Source organism: Oryzias latipes, chromosome 15 (genome assembly GCF_053564925.1).
Source record: "Oryzias latipes strain Hd-rR chromosome 15, Olatipes_Hd-rR_3.1".
NCBI lineage: Eukaryota > Metazoa > Chordata > Actinopteri > Beloniformes > Adrianichthyidae > Oryzias > Oryzias latipes.
In genome coordinates, this window is record NC_136251.1 from 16304050 (window position 1) to 16322438 (window position 18389).

At 37.6% G+C, this 18389-nt stretch overlaps 2 protein-coding genes across 3 annotated transcripts in view; both read left to right on the forward strand.

Moving 5' to 3' along the window:
- Positions 1-7330, forward strand: part of LOC101172355 (protein kinase C epsilon type) — an 87139-nt gene extending 79809 nt beyond the window's left edge. For both annotated transcript variants that reach the window (XM_011484252.4, XM_078932485.1), the window contains 3 exons: positions 319-507; positions 2557-2703; positions 2879-7330. In XM_011484252.4, coding sequence (XP_011482554.1) covers positions 319-507; positions 2557-2703; positions 2879-3025 — 483 coding nt within the window. In that variant the 3' untranslated portion in view covers positions 3026-7330. The remainder of the gene's footprint in view (positions 1-318; positions 508-2556; positions 2704-2878) is intronic.
- Positions 7331-11270: 3940 nt separating this feature from the next.
- epas1b (endothelial PAS domain protein 1b) overlaps positions 11271-18389 on the forward strand; it is a 48658-nt gene continuing 41539 nt past the window's right edge. The window contains exon 1 of the mRNA XM_023963599.2: positions 11271-11700. Within this exon, the coding sequence (XP_023819367.1) occupies positions 11675-11700 (26 nt within the window). The 5' untranslated portion in view covers positions 11271-11674. The remainder of the gene's footprint in view (positions 11701-18389) is intronic.

Genomic DNA, 18389 nt, shown 5'->3' on the forward strand with positions numbered 1-18389 from the left:
TGAATTATGTTCTTGAAATAAGCACAAATCAAATCTAGTGACTGGTCTGAGGTTATTTTGCCATTGAAAAACTTTCTTAATAGGATTATTTTTCTTGCAGACAAAAAATAAGACCCTTTTTCTTGAAATGGGTCTTTTTTACCTTCTTAAGATTCAGCTTTTGCAGTGTTTAATTATATGTCTAAGGTTAAAAGCCTTCAAATTTATATAAGTAATTGGATTTAAGAGATTTAAGTAATTAAAACCTCTCAGTTTTTGGTCTAAATTTATTTGGTCTAGATTTATTTCACTGGATTTGTTCCATTCTTTTGTGGCTAGATCCTTCAGGAGCTGGATTATGGTCCGTCGGTGGACTGGTGGGCTCTGGGGGTACTGATGTACGAAATGATGGCCGGGCAGCCACCGTTTGAAGCTGATAATGAAGACGACCTATTCGAGTCCATTCTCCATGATGACGTCTTGTATCCAGTGTGGCTCAGCAAGGAGGCCGTGTCCATCCTGAGAGCGGTCAGTGACTCACACCTCATCATCTTGTTAAGCTGTCCCGACCACTGCTGTTCCATTGATGATTCAGGACCATCCCGGACCAGTTCTTTGTGATAAAAAAAAAAAAAAAATTGCTGTCTTCATGTGGTTTCTTGTTTGAGGATCAGGTTTGTCATACCGTGTTCCAATTGGGGACAGGAACAGCAGCTTGTGAGATGAGCCCTTCCTCTAACCATGGTTACCTATCTAGTTGTTGTTGCTCTGTTGGTCAACCCTGAGATCTGAAAGTCAAGTGGAGCAGAAGAAAAGATCAGCTGTGAGCCTTTTTCTTTGGGTTCATTTAGGGTCTGCTTATTAACGAGCTAGAAATGTCTTTACACTTTTTTGATTGACTGAAAGTAAACTACGGTAATAACATTTTACCATAATTTGACATATAAACCTCAGATCTTGCCATGGGTCAATAAAAAGATGACATATACTTCAGAACTGTAAGTAACTTGGTTCTGTTGATCTGCTCTGGTCCTGATGGTTTGATCTTGCTGTCAGTTATCCTATGCCTCTGTTTTAGTCACATGTGAGAGAGGATGCAGCTTCTTTCTCACTGTCATTTGTTGATCCATGTTTCCTGTTCCTCAGCTCAGATAATTCCCTCTCTGCTTCTTTTTCTGTGCTGGTTGTGTGTTTTATCTGGGATAAGTGTGTACGTTTCTGTGTATAGTGACACTTAGCCCTTTGTGTATTTACACATGCAGTGTTTCCATCACAAGATTTACCTTGGCTTTTGTGGACAGTTAGCCTTAAAGGCCTTGTGGGAAAAAAGTATGTGTTTATGTTGGACTGTGCGTAGGACTCTGACCAGTCATTTGACCGGAACTCTGGATTCTCATTGAACATGTCATGTCACTGAAGGACTTGAAGTCACATGACAAGCCTACTTGGTGCTGTGTTGGATGTGACGCGCTTTAAAAATACAACTTTAGTTAATATTCCACTGCAATCGCCAGACTTGTGCCTCTTCATGCAATAAACTTTAAAACAGCATCAACCACAAGATGAGAGTATTTAGAAAGAAAGCCTAGTATTCAGCGGGATAGCTTGAAAAAAACAAAAAGGAGTAATGGTGGTAGAATCTTTTGAGAAGACTTCTCATCATTGTGACCTGCATAAATACATGTCAAGTTTTTTTGTTTTTTTTCACAAATCAATAGTTTTTTTTAGGGTTGGGTTGATAAAATCGATCTGAATCAATCCAAGCTTAATAAATCAATAATCGATCTATAAAAGTAGAGTTTATTTAATTATTTATGCATTTTTCTGGTGACCTAACGCATAATGGCGGTAAAGCCAAAGTCCTCTAGCTTGATGCTAACGTATGATGGAATTTCCCGTAGGACAGCTAATGCTAACGCTCGGTCGACCTAAACATCCATCAACAGCTTTATATGCTCACAGGCATGAATTTTTCAAATTCTTTCAAGCAATTTTTTTTTAAGTAACTATTTATGCTCTAAAGCACCGTTTTTTGCTCAAATCTTCTGGAATAAAATGTAATGTTAAAGTGCAAGCTCCACCTAGTGGCCAAACTGACCTCCCAGGAAAGGCCGAACATAATGATCTGCACATTTTGTTTTTACAATTTTACAATATGTGAACTGTATCAAATTAATATGATTAGCTTCAAAACATATACATTATTATTGTATTTCTGTACAAATATCTGTAACTGTATGAATTTAAAATTGAATTGAATCGAGTGGACCGAAAGAGTCTAAAAACCGTGAATCGAATCAATCCAGGCTCTGGTGAATTGAATCGAATAGATTCTGGAAATTGTTGGTGATACCTAACCGTAGTTTTTTTTAGTCTTTTAATACTTTTTTTCAATACTTTTTTTAATCATTTACTCCTAACATGCATGTAAAAAACAGGTTAGTTGTGTTTCTGTGGCTCTAGACTGCTCTTTTACATTCTGATTTTTGCTTTTTCAAAATAAAATAAAAAGAACACTATTGTTTCTTTGTGCCATTTTCCTTTTAATATTTATCTCTTTGTCTGTTTTTTATAAAGTTCATGACAAAAAGTCCCAGCAAGCGTTTGGGCTGTGTGGCGGCTCAGGGCCTGGAGGAGGCCATCAAAGTTCATCCGTTCTTCAGAGAGATCGACTGGACGCTGCTGGAGGAGAGGAAGGTTAAACCCCCGTTCAAGCCTCGCATTGTGAGTTCACTCTCCTAGCATGTTTTCCAAATTTTTGCCCCCCAAGAAATCTTTCCTTTAGGAGGACAGATGATTGATTTTATTCATAGAGGATCGCTGACTCTGCTGAACGAACAGCCACAGTGGCTCTACTGCGGCTGTTAAGCTGCAAACCTAATGATTTTCGTTCTTGCAGAAAACCAAAAGGGATGTCAATAACTTTGACCAGGACTTCACGCGCGAGGAGCCTGTTCTGACTCCTGTGGATGACACCATCGTCAAGCAGATCAACCAAGATGAGTTCAAAGGATTCTCCTACTGTGGAGATGAGGCCGCAGCTTAAACGCAGAGACTGTCCACAGCACATCTCAGCATTTAAGGAAACAGCCTCCTCATCAGTTTTAGAGTCTCAGCGCTCCAGGAATTGTACCAGACCATTAGTAATTCTCATGGATCCTGTGCTCTTGTTGCTTGTCCATCCGTACATGTGTGCTGAAACCGTACGCTTTCGCAGCATGAAAGTGCAGGCCAGCTGCAAGAGAAATGTTGGCGGGTAGAACCAAACTAGAGGTGGACACACAGACCAGGCTGCCAGGTGGTTCAAGTGTGCATGTGCTGCTTTATACCTCAAAAGAAAAAAAAAGACGACTCTCCTTTCTTTACAAGAACATGCTGTGTCCTTCATGTGTTTGTGTTTCAAGAATGTTTATTCTTCCTTAAAACCTGTGTGCGGAAAGGAAAAATGATTGTATTTAGACATTAACACATGTTTGCTTTATTCTGGGAAAAAAGAAGCAAGGAAAAAATATTTTTGTGAGGAACCAGAATTAGAGACAATAACCTTGGACATCAGAGATGTTTCAAGCTTTAATCTATCTTATTTTAGCCATTTTTAATATAGAAAAAGCTGCACATTGTGTTTTCACATTATCATGTGAAAATATTGATTTAAATTTCTTCATCCTAATCCAGTCAGTACAATCAGCCACAGGCTAACAGACCTAGAGTAGCTGAACACTGGGAAGGTCTGTAGTTTAAAGTGTTACAAACTGTTTTTAGTCTAATGTGAAACTTGACCCCAACTGAAAACAGTTAACCCCTGAAGTCTGAATTGATGAAGCTCTTTGAGGCGATTGCAGGATTTTTCCAGCGGCCTGTATGACAAAGCTGGACAGGTAGCTCAGATTCACCAAAGCTGCTGCACGCTCAGCCAATCAGAAAGATGCAAATTCAGACTCGTCTCTGCTCATTTTTATTTGCTCAAGGAAATACAAAACCAGGGTTTGACCTGTCTTCTTTGGATTATCTTCAATTCTAACTACCGGTAAATTGATTTTGCCTTCAAGACCCACTCCGCTGAAAGTAGTGTTTTTGGTGTTTTTAACATGTTCATGTGGCATTTTTCTGACGATAGAGGGCATATATGAAGACAATTAAGCTTCTGTTTGCATTTGCATTTCAATCAGACCTATGATTAGTTGCTAATAACCAACTGGATGACCGTGTTGAGCTTCGATACAGTCCTGCAGTCCACTGGAACATGTCAAACCATGTATCCAGCTGGAAGAAAGTTAGAAACAATCACAGACGTCAAGCCTTTTATTATACAGCATAACTACATAAACAAAGTTCTATTGAATCTGCTTTGTTGTACAGGCCCAGCCTCAGGATAGCTTCTGATAAATGACACGCCTTGTTTGTGTCTGTACATGTGTATGTGTGTTTGTGGTAACTATAATGACCTGGCCAACAAAAACTCCACAGGACAGTTACGTATCATACGTGTAGAAGAATGTGCTGTGTCATGAGACTGAATAAGGTGTTAACCTGAATGTATTTGCTCTGCAGTCAGTGTGTGTGTGTGTTTACAAAGGTTAGGAGCCCTTTTCATGCTGTCATCGTGATTTGTGTTTTATTTAAAGCGTCTTTGTGTTCTGTTGGTCTGTCCTCTTGTGGCTGGTTTTCGATCCTATGACACTTATCTGGGTCAGAAGCTGCTCAGATCCTCACAAATGAGTTAACCAAGCAGACTTCACCAAAAACAAACTTGACTAGCTCCATTCTTCTGCCTTAGAAGTCTTCCCCATCTCTGTTTGTTCTTCTTACTTTTTCTCACACACTTTCAGATTAAGACACCTTTGAGTATTGAACTGCAAGTGTTTGGAACAGTCAGGGCAGCGTTGGATTACACCTGACCACAGTTATTATGCATCAGTTAATAGCCTTTAGACCTATACTGTACTGCAAATGTACATTTCAGCTAGTAGGACATTATGAACTGTAGCATTAGAGGTTTATGCAGCAAGCCATACAATATATAATGAAAGGGCTGAAGTGTAATTTCACTTTTGCAGATAGAAAATGTTGCACCATTAGTATTAACATATGCACTTAATTTATTGATTCTAATTTGAAGAGTTTTAAAAATAATGAAGCACTTCAAGTAGCAGCATTTTTAATTGAAAGAGATCATTTTGTTTAAATTCAACAAAAAATAACAACAAACATGTAATTTTTTTTTTAATTCCAAAGAAGTATTTGTAAAAAAAAAGAGGATTCTAACTTGTAGAGTTACATTGAACCCCTAGTCAACTGTTAGTCGCAATTACTGTCATCCTTCTTCTCTTTCCTGAGTTAAAACAAATCTGTTGATTATGTGGAAGAGAAAACGGGTTCCAGCTTCGTGGAATAGCACAGTTTGAATTTTAAATATTGTCGGAGGAAGTGATTAGAAAAAAAATCATGACTTACACTATGTTAGGATAAGACCCACTCCAATGAAAATGATGTTTGTGTGTGTGTGTTTTAACATGTTCTTGTGGCATTTTTCTGAGAATAGAGGACATATAAAAAGAAAATTAAGCTTAAAATTGCATTTCTGAGTATGTCATCATTCCAATCGTAGTAAATCTGGAGCAGACCAAAAGAAATACGGTTTGAAAAAGAGCTTATTTTTGACGTCAAAAAATACCCTGAGCGGACCAGAGGCTTCCTACTCTGAGCTCTTAGCAAAAGGAAGGGGAAGTGGGGCGTTGCTCCGTGCCAATTGTCACACCCACAGCTAGGAGGCGAATATCTATTGCACTAGTGGTGCTCTACAGAAACTATGACCTGAATGATATCAGGTATTTGGCTAAAAAAGCCATAATCATAAACCACTAGGAACACTTCGAAAATAGCTCAAAAGCTGATTGGAATGGGACTTTAAGTTTAAAAACAGCAAGATAACAACTTAAAGAGGAAGCGTGTCATGGGTGAATTATTAAAGTCAAATAAATAAAAGATGCATGTCCTTTTTAAACCAAAAAGCTAAATTTATGATCAAATGCAGTGATTCATCCTTGGTTTTAGGTTTTGTTTCTTCAGTTTGAGATTTACCTGAAAACGTTCTACATATTTGTTTAAAATACCGACTACAACTAGTTGAAACATAGTTCTAGAGCTTATTTGCAAGGGATTTCTAAAATGGGTTTTGGGCTTTTTCCTTAATTCTTCAGAGGCCTTCATTGTTCATTTGGGAGTTTTAACCCCCCAGTGTCTGTTTATAAACCTGAAGTCCATAGCAAATGGAGACGATTTAGCTCTTGAACTGTCTGAAACACCTCATTGGATAGTCTATCCCTCTTGTTTGTTACCTTGTGACATCATTAGCTCAGAAAGTCTGCTTCAGTGAAAAATGGAGCAGTGATTATTTTAGTTGTTACTAACCAACCAATGCAGGCCGTACCTTTGTGGTGATGGCAGGGTTTTAATCATGACCTTCAATGATTTATGCAGTCGCGAGGTAAATTTCCGTTACACTAAACAAGGGATGTGAACCTTTTTTTGATGACTCCCTTTCAAAATAAAACTTGTAAATTTTGTTTTTTGCCAACTGTTAGATGAAGCAAAGTTTGAAGTCTCCACAAAAATGTTTGAGTGGCCATCTGTTAATGTTTTAAGCTGAATAGCATTTGTAGTTGGACCGGGGTACTGACACAACAGGCAAACGCACTTCCAGCAGTGTTGCAGCATCAAAACGGGCAACATGTAGCAGTAAAACGGCTTACTGTAGCAGCCCATGCAACACTCATACGAAATGAGCAGAAGTGACTGCCCTTAGCATTATGAACTTCCCTTTTCCTTTCCTTCTTCTCATGTCTCCTGCTAGATCTTTGTTTAGTCTCTCATTTAAAAAATGTCAAGTTGTTTGTCCCAGAATGACCCAAAGAAGACAATGTGTCCCAGAAGTCCTCCATGTTAAATGCCAGATGTCGTGTCCAACACAAACATCCTCCGTGTCAGGAGCTGTCACTGTCTAATATTCACATCACTGGTGGACAGAGTTGGAGGGAATTTTGACACACGGCAGCACGGAGTTTTCTTCAAACAGTAAAAACAGTGTTATCATACCTAGAGTGTCAAGCATTTTTCTTCCATGAGTCATATGCAGAATTTTACTTTATGTTTGGGGGTATTTTCACTCCCTGTTTTTGTGAAGCCTAGTCTGTATATTTTGCAATCTGATGTGTGTTTTCTTTCATTTATTTTCATGCTCTTCGTATTTGTTTTGGAAAAAAAAATTGTGCCAAATGTACTGTATTTTCCAAGGATTTAAAGTGTATTTTAATTTGAAAATGAATTAAATATTATAGTGTATGAAATTAAATGTTCTCTTTTTTTTTTCATTATGATGTATACTTCCCCCATTTCAAGCCTAGCGGAAGCATTGCATTAACTATCACAACGTAATCTTGTACATCTGACATATTTAAGATGCTGTCACATAGCGACAGTGCAAAAAAGCAGTTTAAGACTTGCATTTGGAAAAAAAGTAGTAAATCCTGCTTTTATACTGACGCCTAGAGCATAGTTTTGACGTAGCTTTGCTTCTGCTCCAGCCTCAATCAACTTTTTAAAAATCCAATATTTAAGTAAAGCTTTAGCATCAGAGACTCACAAGTTTAAAAAACATTACTTTAAAACGCAGTGTTATTGCTGGGAAAGTGAAGCTTTTACTTTGAAAAACTTACTGAAAAAACACATTATGTGAAGGATCAGATATCAAATACAGAAGAGTGTTTCTGCAGATGTATTATGGGCTGAGATTAACATTTTGTGGAAACTGTATTTTTTTTCATTTTAAAGCTGGCACTATGTGAAAAATCATGAGAGGACAACTTACAGTTTCACCCGTGAATGCATTCCATCACAGTTTGCATTAATACAAAGAGACTTTTTATCTCTTTTAAAGACACATTTTTTTACGCACCAGCAGTCAGTGGGAAACCTGCATGTGCCGTTGGCTCTAATTTAAAAAACTGCCTGAACTCTTCTGCCCCTTAACACATTAGGCATCCAAACTTGTCAAGTCAGAAACCAGAGAGTTAGGATTTGTTAGTCGATCTAAGTTTAACAGGTTCATCCTGTTAATTGAATCCTGCTTGTACCATTTTTCAGAAAGCTATCATTATTGCAAGATTCCCAACTAACTAGTAAAGATTCTGTTCTGAGGTTTTAGATCATTTTTCACTGTGACAGAAATTGAGTTCAGTCAAGATGTGAACATGATCAATAAAATGCAGAGATAAATGTAAACTAGATCAGTTCCTTACTTATTAACTCCTGTCCAGAAGTCATCCAAGTAGCTAAACAATTTTTTTAAAAGAATGTTTTCTTTTTAAGCTAATTATTAGACCCTGCCCAACTGCAAAATGCACTTTTAGCCTATAGGGTTTTTCCTCCAAGAGAAGAACACTAAAGTTTAGTAGGCTATAGATCATTAAGGTCAAAATGTAGAGCTTTGACCCTAATGGTCAAAAGGCCCTTTTCTTAAAAACAAAGTCGGCTTCTTTTGCTAAAAGAGGTTAAAGAGGACACGTACTATCTACTTTCGTCAGTAGATACGGAATTTGACAAGCTGTTATCTTTGCAAACACATGTAATGGCTCTTCTTCCAGTTCATGTTTGTCAGTTGGGAATCTTTGAAGGAATAGAGTATAATCTGTGGAAGGTGAAAGAATTCTTCTGTGGTTTTGGTCCACGTTGACCTGAAAATGTTACAAAGTAGCTGTAGAAGTTCCACTTCCTACAGGTAAAACAAAAATCTATACTTCTATACTCAGCTGTGAAACAGATATATTAAATATTTTTTTGTACAAATACAAGTTTGGAAAGAACTGTTGCTCATTCAATTCAATTCAGTTTTATTTATATAGCCCAATATTACAACACGGTTGTCTCAACTGGCTTCACTCATAAGTTATTTCTGCTCAGAATTTGGGAACTGTAAGTAATGTGACACCAAAAGACAACCTACAAACTAAAACTTAAAATGCACCAGACAAGACATATATAGTGAAGTCAAAAGCAAAGTTGTTGACGATATTTATCCTTTCCCAGAGAACCTAAAGGGGAATGAGGTCTGCCGGCGGTCTGTTGTGGAGTCAGGCTTCACTTTATGTACAGTATACTGTAGCAAGATCTTCCTTTAGTCAATAACTAGTTTTCCCATTATGGGGTCAGGAGATGCTCATGTACCATCACCACAGATAGACAACAAAGCATGGTGGCTAAGTTTAATCCAACCACAAACTTTTCCTTTGATGGAATGACCAGACTGGAAAGGATGGTGAAAACAATAGTGTAGCCCAACCAAACACGACTAGGACAAGGAAACAGCACAGGTTAGCTGAATTAGGAAGTGAACAGCATAGGTTAGCTGAATTAGGAAAGACTGAGATGTCATTCAAATTGTTCAATACAACTTTTTTATCATTTCTGGTGAAGAATACATCAAAGGGCAGCCAAGGAAGAAGTCTCAGAGTTCTCTCCAAATCCTGTATGAGCTCTCCAATTGTAGGACGACTACAAGCAAGACATTTAAGACTGCACATTTTATTGGAAGAACAGGACATCTATCTGGACAGTTTCCTTGTATCAAGTCAGCTGGCCTCAAGTTTAACAAACAAAAGTTCTACTTGAGACAAAGCCAACTTCGATTCCTTTGACGACTTTGGATGAGGCTGAGTCCCAGTGGAGGCAATTGGCCAGCTTCAACTTCCAACGTTTAAAGAGTTGAAGTAGTCCAAAGAATCCCAACACTGGAGCTAAAGCTCCTATGAGTAAGTATTTTTTATATATTGTTTGCGGTTTTTCAAAAACAGTTAAAGCTGCCACAATAGACAACTGCAAACTGCAAAATGCCATCATGAATCTGCACCATGCCTCAAGGAAACATCCATGGAGAGAAAACAGTAACAACAGCAAAGAAACGTCTTGCCCTCATATGTTCAACACCCTGCATCACTACTGGAGTCAGCCAAGCTGAACTCTCCATGGGGAAAAAGATCCCCAAAACAGTCTCCACCAATAAGAAACATCTTCAGTCAAAGTGTGTCAATTGACTTTTCTGCTGCTGTCATCATGCGTCTTTCCTTTTAACCACCTGGAGACACCGTCATGGCCAAGAGGAATTAGAAAAAGACCAGAGTGACATCTGGAGTTGTTTGTCAGGAGCATTTTACCCCCTGCACTTACCGTCTTGGATCACCAAGGATAGTGGATCACAAAGGTTACTGCAGTGGAGCTATACCAATCTAAAAGTCCAGATACATCAGAGGCTGCATCCTCAGTTTTTATCTCATACCATGCTTACACACCTGCTGTCCTACCTTTGACTACTGTGCCAGAGCCAGTTAGGAGTTTGTAAGTTTACAACTTAGCTGAGGGACTGCATCTGTATTCTTTGTGGAACAATGTATGCAATGCTGTCTTTTTTTGGGGAAGAAGGATATGTACATATAAAAAATATTAATAAATTACATAAAATGTTGATACTGCAATAATTAGCATTAAATAAATATTTTTAAGGTAACCTAAAAATCAATTTATTATTGTTAGTTAATGAATAATTAAGCAGTATTTAACTATAATGGTATAATATGGTATAAATGTATTATATTAAGAAAAGCTGTTATCTCTTAATTTTAGTCTTCATTTGATATGTATGTATGTATGTATATATATATATATATATATATATATATATATATATATATATATATATATATATATATATATATATAAAATACAGTTGGTGAAGTCAATAGTAAATTTCGAGGTTGACGAATTGTTTTGGTTGTAAAGGAAAAATGTTTTTGGCTTTTATGACACAGTTTGAAGGCTGTTGAAGTCTGCTGTTTAACAGGAAAAAAACACCACTATTTTTATTTATTTATTTATTTTCCAACAATTTGCACGTTATGATACATTTTGTTGGGCGGATTGTGGAAAATGTTATTTTCTAAGAAATAAAAAAATATCCACTCATTAATTAGTGTTCTAATCTAGAAAAAGTTTTTTTTAAACAATAATTTCAGAGAAACAATTTTCTTTGAACAATTTTATGTTTTTAATGAAACGCGTCGAATTTGGCAGCTGCTGTGGCGGGAAAAGGTCCCAGCTCCTCACACCTGTTGCGCCGCAGAGACAAGCAGGTAGAAGTTCGGCTCGCGCTGGAAGGGGGCGGGCTCTTTACAGAGGGGTGGATCCCTGTTGTGGTTTTAGCCAATCAGCGCTGGAAAACGGCTGTCACCGTGCCAGCTGACATTCGGGTCAGAGACCGCGCAGCTTCTGCGGGGACTTCTGTCAGTCCGCGAGGGAAAAAAGTTTTGACAAGCAGCTCGTGTCGACAGCAGCAGCGGCTCGGCGTTCCCTTCCAAACCTGCAAGAGGTGTCCTGTGAGCGGGGAAAGAAGAGGCCGTACAATCCTCGGCAGTGTTCTGAGACTGTACGCCCCCCCCCCCGAAGCCCCCTTCTCTTACAAGCCCGGACGCTTTCTTCCAGCCAGGGTTCCATGGACTTACTCATCGCATAGAGGGACTTCTTCTCACCTGCGCTCTTTGGCCTAAAAGCGGCACTCCCCTTTCCTCCAAAAAAAAAGAAATACGTCTACTAACTTTTAAATTAAACTTGAGTGGAGTTACTGCTCTGCGTCTGAGTAAGCCAAACTATGACAGCTGACAAGGAAAAGAAGAGGTAAGAGCAGAAATCTATCTGTTTTTCTTACGTGCGCATGCGCTTTGACTTTCTTAATTCATAATAGTATTTATTTATTTATTTATTTATTTATTTATTTATTTATTTATTTATTTGTGTATTTAAGGTAGAAGCAGGGACCTGTTGCTGCTGTGTTCTCGGCCTGATATCATGATGATATTTAGTAAAGCTTTAATGGGTCTTAACAACCTATAAAACGTGATGTAGTTAAAAAATAAACATAAAAATCAAATCAGATTTAACGACGCGTTTACCGGGTGATACGCTGTAAACACACTGAATGGCTTAATGAGTATTTTTTTCATGTTGCTTGAGGTTTTTCAAAATAAAACCTTACCTTCCTGCCAATTCTATGGACTGACAATAGTACACTGGGATGTCAATATTTAAGCAGGATATTAATATCATTTTTAGTTTTAGTTATTCAAAATGTTAATAGTCAATTATAAGCAGAAAAGTAATATTTGTATCCTTCACCTCTGGTTTTGAAAAATCCAAGATGTCTGTAAAAGGACAATAACTGCTGATGGCTTCAGAAATTTATAGGCATCCTTACTGTCAGTGTGATTTCCTCTTGGATTTTTTTTCTTAATTTTTTTGGGAAATATCAATCCAAGAAACGTTAGCATAGAAGGGCATATACAAGGACTTTTGCGTACATTAGTGTCGTGTGCAAATTTCTAGTTCACCTGTGCCCACGTGACGAGGTCTGATCCTTTCAATCAATGTGGCACAGTTTGAGTCTGTAGTTTTTCTTGCATATTCAAATGACTAATGGAGAGATCATGGGGCGAAATTGTGTTTAATTGTGTTTACTTAAGGCTTTCTCGTCTGTCCAGTTCAACCCAAATATTAGCACAGCAAGTATTTTAACTGCAGACAGAAGCTTAAGCAAATGTTTTGAAAGACCTGCAAGTTAGGAAAAACACAATTAAAGTTTTTTTTTTCAAAGCACCATCATAATAGATTTATTTATTTTATCTTTAATTTAAGCACTTAGGCTAGGTAATCATTTTATCAATCTGAAGATTTATGTTTAAATTTTTTAGTGAAAAGTAGATTGTTTTAAAAAAAATAAGGAAAACAAAAACTGGACACATTCTTTAACTTAAATGCTTTTATTGAAATAAGTTATTTTGATATAGTGATTACCTTCATTTTTATCCCCACTTACATGAATTGTCTCCATCAAATATATTTTTATATATTCTAAATATTATGTTACTTTTTGGATAAATTACCTATTTAAAATAAAAGGAAGAGACTAACTTTTATGCCTTTTCCACTGGTTTGTTTTAAGCTTGAATCTCATGTATACAATGTCTCTCTATATGGTATTGTATGGTATATTGTAAGTGGTAAATCTTATTTTAATTAGAAAAAAACAGCTAAAAAGTATTTGGCTTCTTAGACTCTTAGAAATGTTGCAAAAAGTTCTGTTAAATCTCACACAAATGCATTTAATGCAGGAATTCTATCAGTTTCAGTTTGCCATTTCGCACACATTGTGCTCACATTTTGCACGTTTTTAACTTATGGTACTTTTTTTTTCACACCGTGTTAACAGCAAATGTCCTTTCAAAGTTGCAGCCCACTGGTAGAATGTTTTAAGGCCCTTTGTCTCATCATACTGTTACTTGTCATTTTATTTTTTTCTAGATTTATCATAAACAATAGCTCTTCTCAAAAGTTTGAAAAATCAAATTTAATTAATTTAGTCGTGTTTTTTTGAAGCTAACCAGACATTTTCTGACATCTAAAAATGATTAAATTAATTAGTAAATAAGTTGCATTTAGTAATTTGGTTTAAAAAAAAAGTCACCTGAGAGAAATTGACCCAAATTAGTTTATTTCTTATCTACTTTTATATCCAAATTATGTATAAACATGTTTTAGGGGGATTTAGGTGTTTCCATTCTCACATCCTTACATGAAATTTGCTGGTTTAATGTTAGAATTTGCTGTTTTGAACTGGTTCTTCCCACTTTCTGCTTGGAATTGAAGTATCCCTTCTGAGAAATGCAACATTAAGGCCTGTAATGCAATTGGATCAGAATAGATGGTTGATTCTAAATAAATAGACAATATTGCTGAGGTTGTTGTCAGTGATGAAGGCAAACATCAAATAAATTGTGCAGGATAAGATCTTTCAGCCACATTTAAGTCTAAGCTCCAACCTGGAGTCAAAATTTCATCTGTCATCAAAGTCTGACAAGGATTTATGGCAATTTGTTAAACTTGTTTTAGTGTAGATATCATTAAGCATATAGTGGATGTTGGATCATCATTCCTGCCCTTTTTTATTCAACAAGTTAAAGAAAAGTCTCTTCTTAGTGACTGGAGAAGTTTAGATCACTTCTTCTTGAGCTCAGTCTCGTCAGCAGGACTTGTTTTTCTTTTTTTGTTCACAGTCCGTGCATCGACATTTTAATCAAGCTAAGCTGTGGACTTTGACTTGGGTTCCCTCTTTTCTATTTTTACCCTCAAATGTGAAGTGGTGGATTGACAACTATTGAGGATCGTTGTTCTTGTATGGCTTCATTTGTTTTAAAATAAGCTGTAGCTGTTGGATAAAAGCCGCATAGAGGCCTCTAGAATGCCCTAGTTTACCGAGGGGTTCATGTTTGATTCCTGTACAAGTTGCTCAAGTTTAGCTTTTCCTGCACAAAGAACCCTTTTCATGATTCTTCCACTACTGTGCCAATGTTTTGTCCTGGGGAGGATAGTTCCGTTTTCTGCTTCAGCGCTGACACATCATCCTATCAGTAGGTTATGATTAAAACCTTTTATTAGGTATTGTAGTCATTTCAATTCTCCTGACGAGAGGCCCTTGTGTCTTTTGTCAGGTGAGTGGTTTGTTGCATGGCTCACTTGCTGCCGACTCCAAGAAAACGGCTTTATTTTTACCCGCGCTGACACCATGAATGAGTGCAACGGCGTGAGGAAGGCCTCTCGTTCCTCTCAACTCGTGATTCTGGAAACAATGTCCAAAGGTCATAGTCCGGGGCAGCTGCCTGGTTGATATATGTTACATGACTGCATGGTGGGCAATCCATAGGGGTGTACTCTCCGCCTCTGTGAAAGACCTCGAGCTGTTATTCCTGTCAGGAGGGCTGTAATTGTATATGTTGGAACTCTATTTCACAACAGCCAAACTTCACCAGAAAACGGGATCTAACAGTGTAAAAAGAGAAAAAACCAAGTTAGATGAAGGCATGCTGTATTATCATAATGAGAGGAAATGCATGGCGTGTGTAAATAGTGATAAGTCTTGAGTGTTTCCTGAGTGTTTAAGATCATTAAAAGTAGGGGGAAACTTAGCATCACACTGGACCTACTCCTTATAGGCATCTCCGCAGAAAAGTATTTCATATTGCTCCTTAAAATGTGTGGATGCGCTCTCTTTTTCTCCCTGTGTTGCACTGATACTGATTGAGCTGGTTTTTCCTTATGTGTTGCAACTGTTGAAAGGCAACGTAGAGCACCGATTGTGGGTTTAAAACGCTTCAGTATTGGATTTGTGTTGTGTCTTTGTGTCAAGCTACATTCACACCACCCTCAGCAACACGCGTTCAAATGGCCACTATGTCTATGTTAACACGCGTAAATGTGCATTTTGGGCTGCTGCGTTCAAAACTCTGGCATTCGCGTGTAGCTACGCACATTTTTGAGACCGTGTTCGGGCTCTAGGAACAACATGCGCGGCCACTGAATGTGCGTTGAAAGTTAAACCAGGTTGAACGTTGACCAATCAGGGACTTAGATTTTTAGCCAAAATCAAAAAAAACTGTCATTTTCTAGGACATGATTTCACTAGTTTATTAGATATTTGGCTCTTAGTTGAAGGTGGTGTAAGCCTGCCAACAATTCCCATCATCCTTTTGTCTACACTCTCTCCTGCTAGCTTACAGGCCCTCACCTCCCCCACCTAACATTACCAGTGGCAAGCAATATTAGAGCTATCCAGCCGTACAGTTCTGAGGCAGATACCGGCCCGGATGAGGAAAACAAAGACATTCATGGATCTATTTGTCTGCAAGTGCGTTAGAATAAAACAGAGCAGGGAGCTTGTGGCCTGCCAACTGTAGCACTCACGTCACAGCTACAAGCCTTTTCCCTCTGTATTTTTTATCTGCTCCCGATTCACAACCATTTGAATATAGAAATACTCTATAACCCAATTTTAGGCTTAATTTTCTTTATAAATGTCCCCTATCATCAGAAAATGTCCCACAAGAACATGTAAAAAAAAACACCAAATACATGATTTATTTTGGAGTGGGTCTGTAAGAATAATTTGCAGATGGTGAGAAAAGTTCAATTCAATTATATTTATATAGCCCAATATTACAACACACTTGTCTCAAAAGGCTTCATTGTACAAAACATAAAATCGGTTATACAGTAAAATACAATAGCTGATTGCTAAACTAAACTAAACAGACTAAGTTAAACTAGGCATCTCTGCCCTTAGACCCTCATTAGTAAGGAAAAACTCCTAAAAAACCGATTCCAGGAGAAAAAAGAAGAAGAAACCTCAGGGGTGTCCAGATGAAAGAGGGATCCCTTCCCTCCTTCCTCTAATAAAAAGTTGCGACACAAGATGGTGATCAGAGGTGATCCAGATGCACTTGGAATGAGCAGAAAACCAGAAGCAGCGCCACTGACCCGACAGGCCTGTCAACTCAGCACTTCACATGCAAGCTGAAGCCTGCTTGGCGCAGCCCGCCAGATCCTTCTTTTGTGTGCCAGTCTGGTTTCCCATAGCCACCGAAACATCACGCCACCTCCAATAGCAGCTCAAGCTGCCCTGTGGCACACAAAGGAAGAGAGACGGAGAGAACGGAGCTCAAATCCGGGAAAGTTAACTGTGACCAAACATGGGTTTTTATTGAAGCCAGTGCTGAGCTTCAGGCGAGTTCTGGGTTTTGCTACTTGCTTGTTTCTGTTAAAGACTTTCATGTGATGTGATCCACCAACATCAGATGCTGTTTACACTGAGGATTCTCTACAAGCTTTCATCATAGAAAACTTTTAATTTGCCTTTTCTTCCTAATATGTTCACTTCCTTCTCTATTTAAAGGCATTTTTCATGTTTTCTTGTAAACACCTCAGATTCAACGATTTTTTTTTTTTTCTTAACAAGTGTTTGCTCCTCCAAACTGTATGTTTCCTGAAAATAAAGCCGACTTCCTTGAAGGCCATTCATGGAAGGAAGTCAACGGCAAAAGTCGTCTTCAGCTCCGCTGCAGCTCTTCCTTGTTAGTAAGGCAGAGCTAATTGCTTTGTTCAGAATTTCCCATTTGGGATCAGTTTGATGGCTTACAAGAAGTTCTGTCGCCACCCATAATGACTCCCAGACCTGAGCTGAACTTTGCCACAGATAACAGGTCTGAACTGAATTTATTGCCTCCCCTAAAGTAACATTATTCTAAAGCACTTCAGAAACCTATTTAACCAAATTTGGTCGCTTAAAATTTAAGATTTATCAACAATCTTGGCTCATATTTTGGGAATTTGCCTATTCATATCTGATGAAATAAACATCACACACTAAAAGCCTCTTTACTTTGTCAGGTTGAGTTTATACGGTTAGGAATTGTTATATATTTGGTACTTCTCTGGCTTTGTTTAGAGTTTAAATCTCTGATTAACAGTTTGTATTTGTTGTAAACAAATGAATTACAGACAGAGAGAATAAAAGAGAACACAGTACGGTTTTTATTTAACTTTTTAACTAGAGAAGTGTTGATGAAGGATATGAGCTCAACCATGGGTGTAGAATTTAGTAGGACTAGAAAAATGGTTTCTAAAAGCAATCAATGAACTATTTGTCTTTTTTTTTTCGGGCTTTCATCACGGTAACATTTTTAATTAAAAAGGCTTAAGAATTCTGAAATGAAATCTTTAATATTCTCACGGATTTAACAAAAACTTCATGCAGAAACATTACAGTATGTACTAAAATTTTATTTATTTTTTTGCATTTAATTTTTTTCCCCATTTTAAATAATTTAGGAAACAGTTTTTGCCAAAGAAGACCAAACTATGATCCCTCCACCACTGTGCTTAACAATTAGAAAATTGTGGAATTTTACCCCCCAAAAAATGTGAAACTATTTTTTTTTTTTTAATTCTTGTACTATTAGTGGGAATTCTTCAAACAGGCTTGTAATTTTAAACATTTTTTGTAAACTTATTCATCCAAGTTCTGTAAACTGAAAGCTTTCAATTTATTAGATTTTTGTACTACAAGCCTTCAGATTTTTCATTTTTTGCAATATAGAAAAGGAAGTCAAAAAAATAATAATTTTTTAGTTACTCTAAAAAAATCAGAGAACTAATAAAAGGGTCTATTCAGAGTTCATTTGTGATGTCTGGATTCCCCATGAAGCCCCCGTAAAGCTGTTGGTCTTCCTAAAGTCCAGCTTCCTGTTTGACCCTTAGGCTGCTTGCACAGCAGTGAGGGGAAAACAGCAGGGGAGAGGTGGTGGTCTGGGAAACATCTTTCTGCATGTTTCCTTTTGTTATTTTTATCTCTTCATTCTCACCTGCCCACAACTCCCATGTTTTCAGCCTGTGCGCCTTTGTTTTTACTCTTTCTTCTGTCCTTTTGCTCACATCACAATAACTCATCCTGGATTCCCAGCTGCCCTTCTCACTTTGTT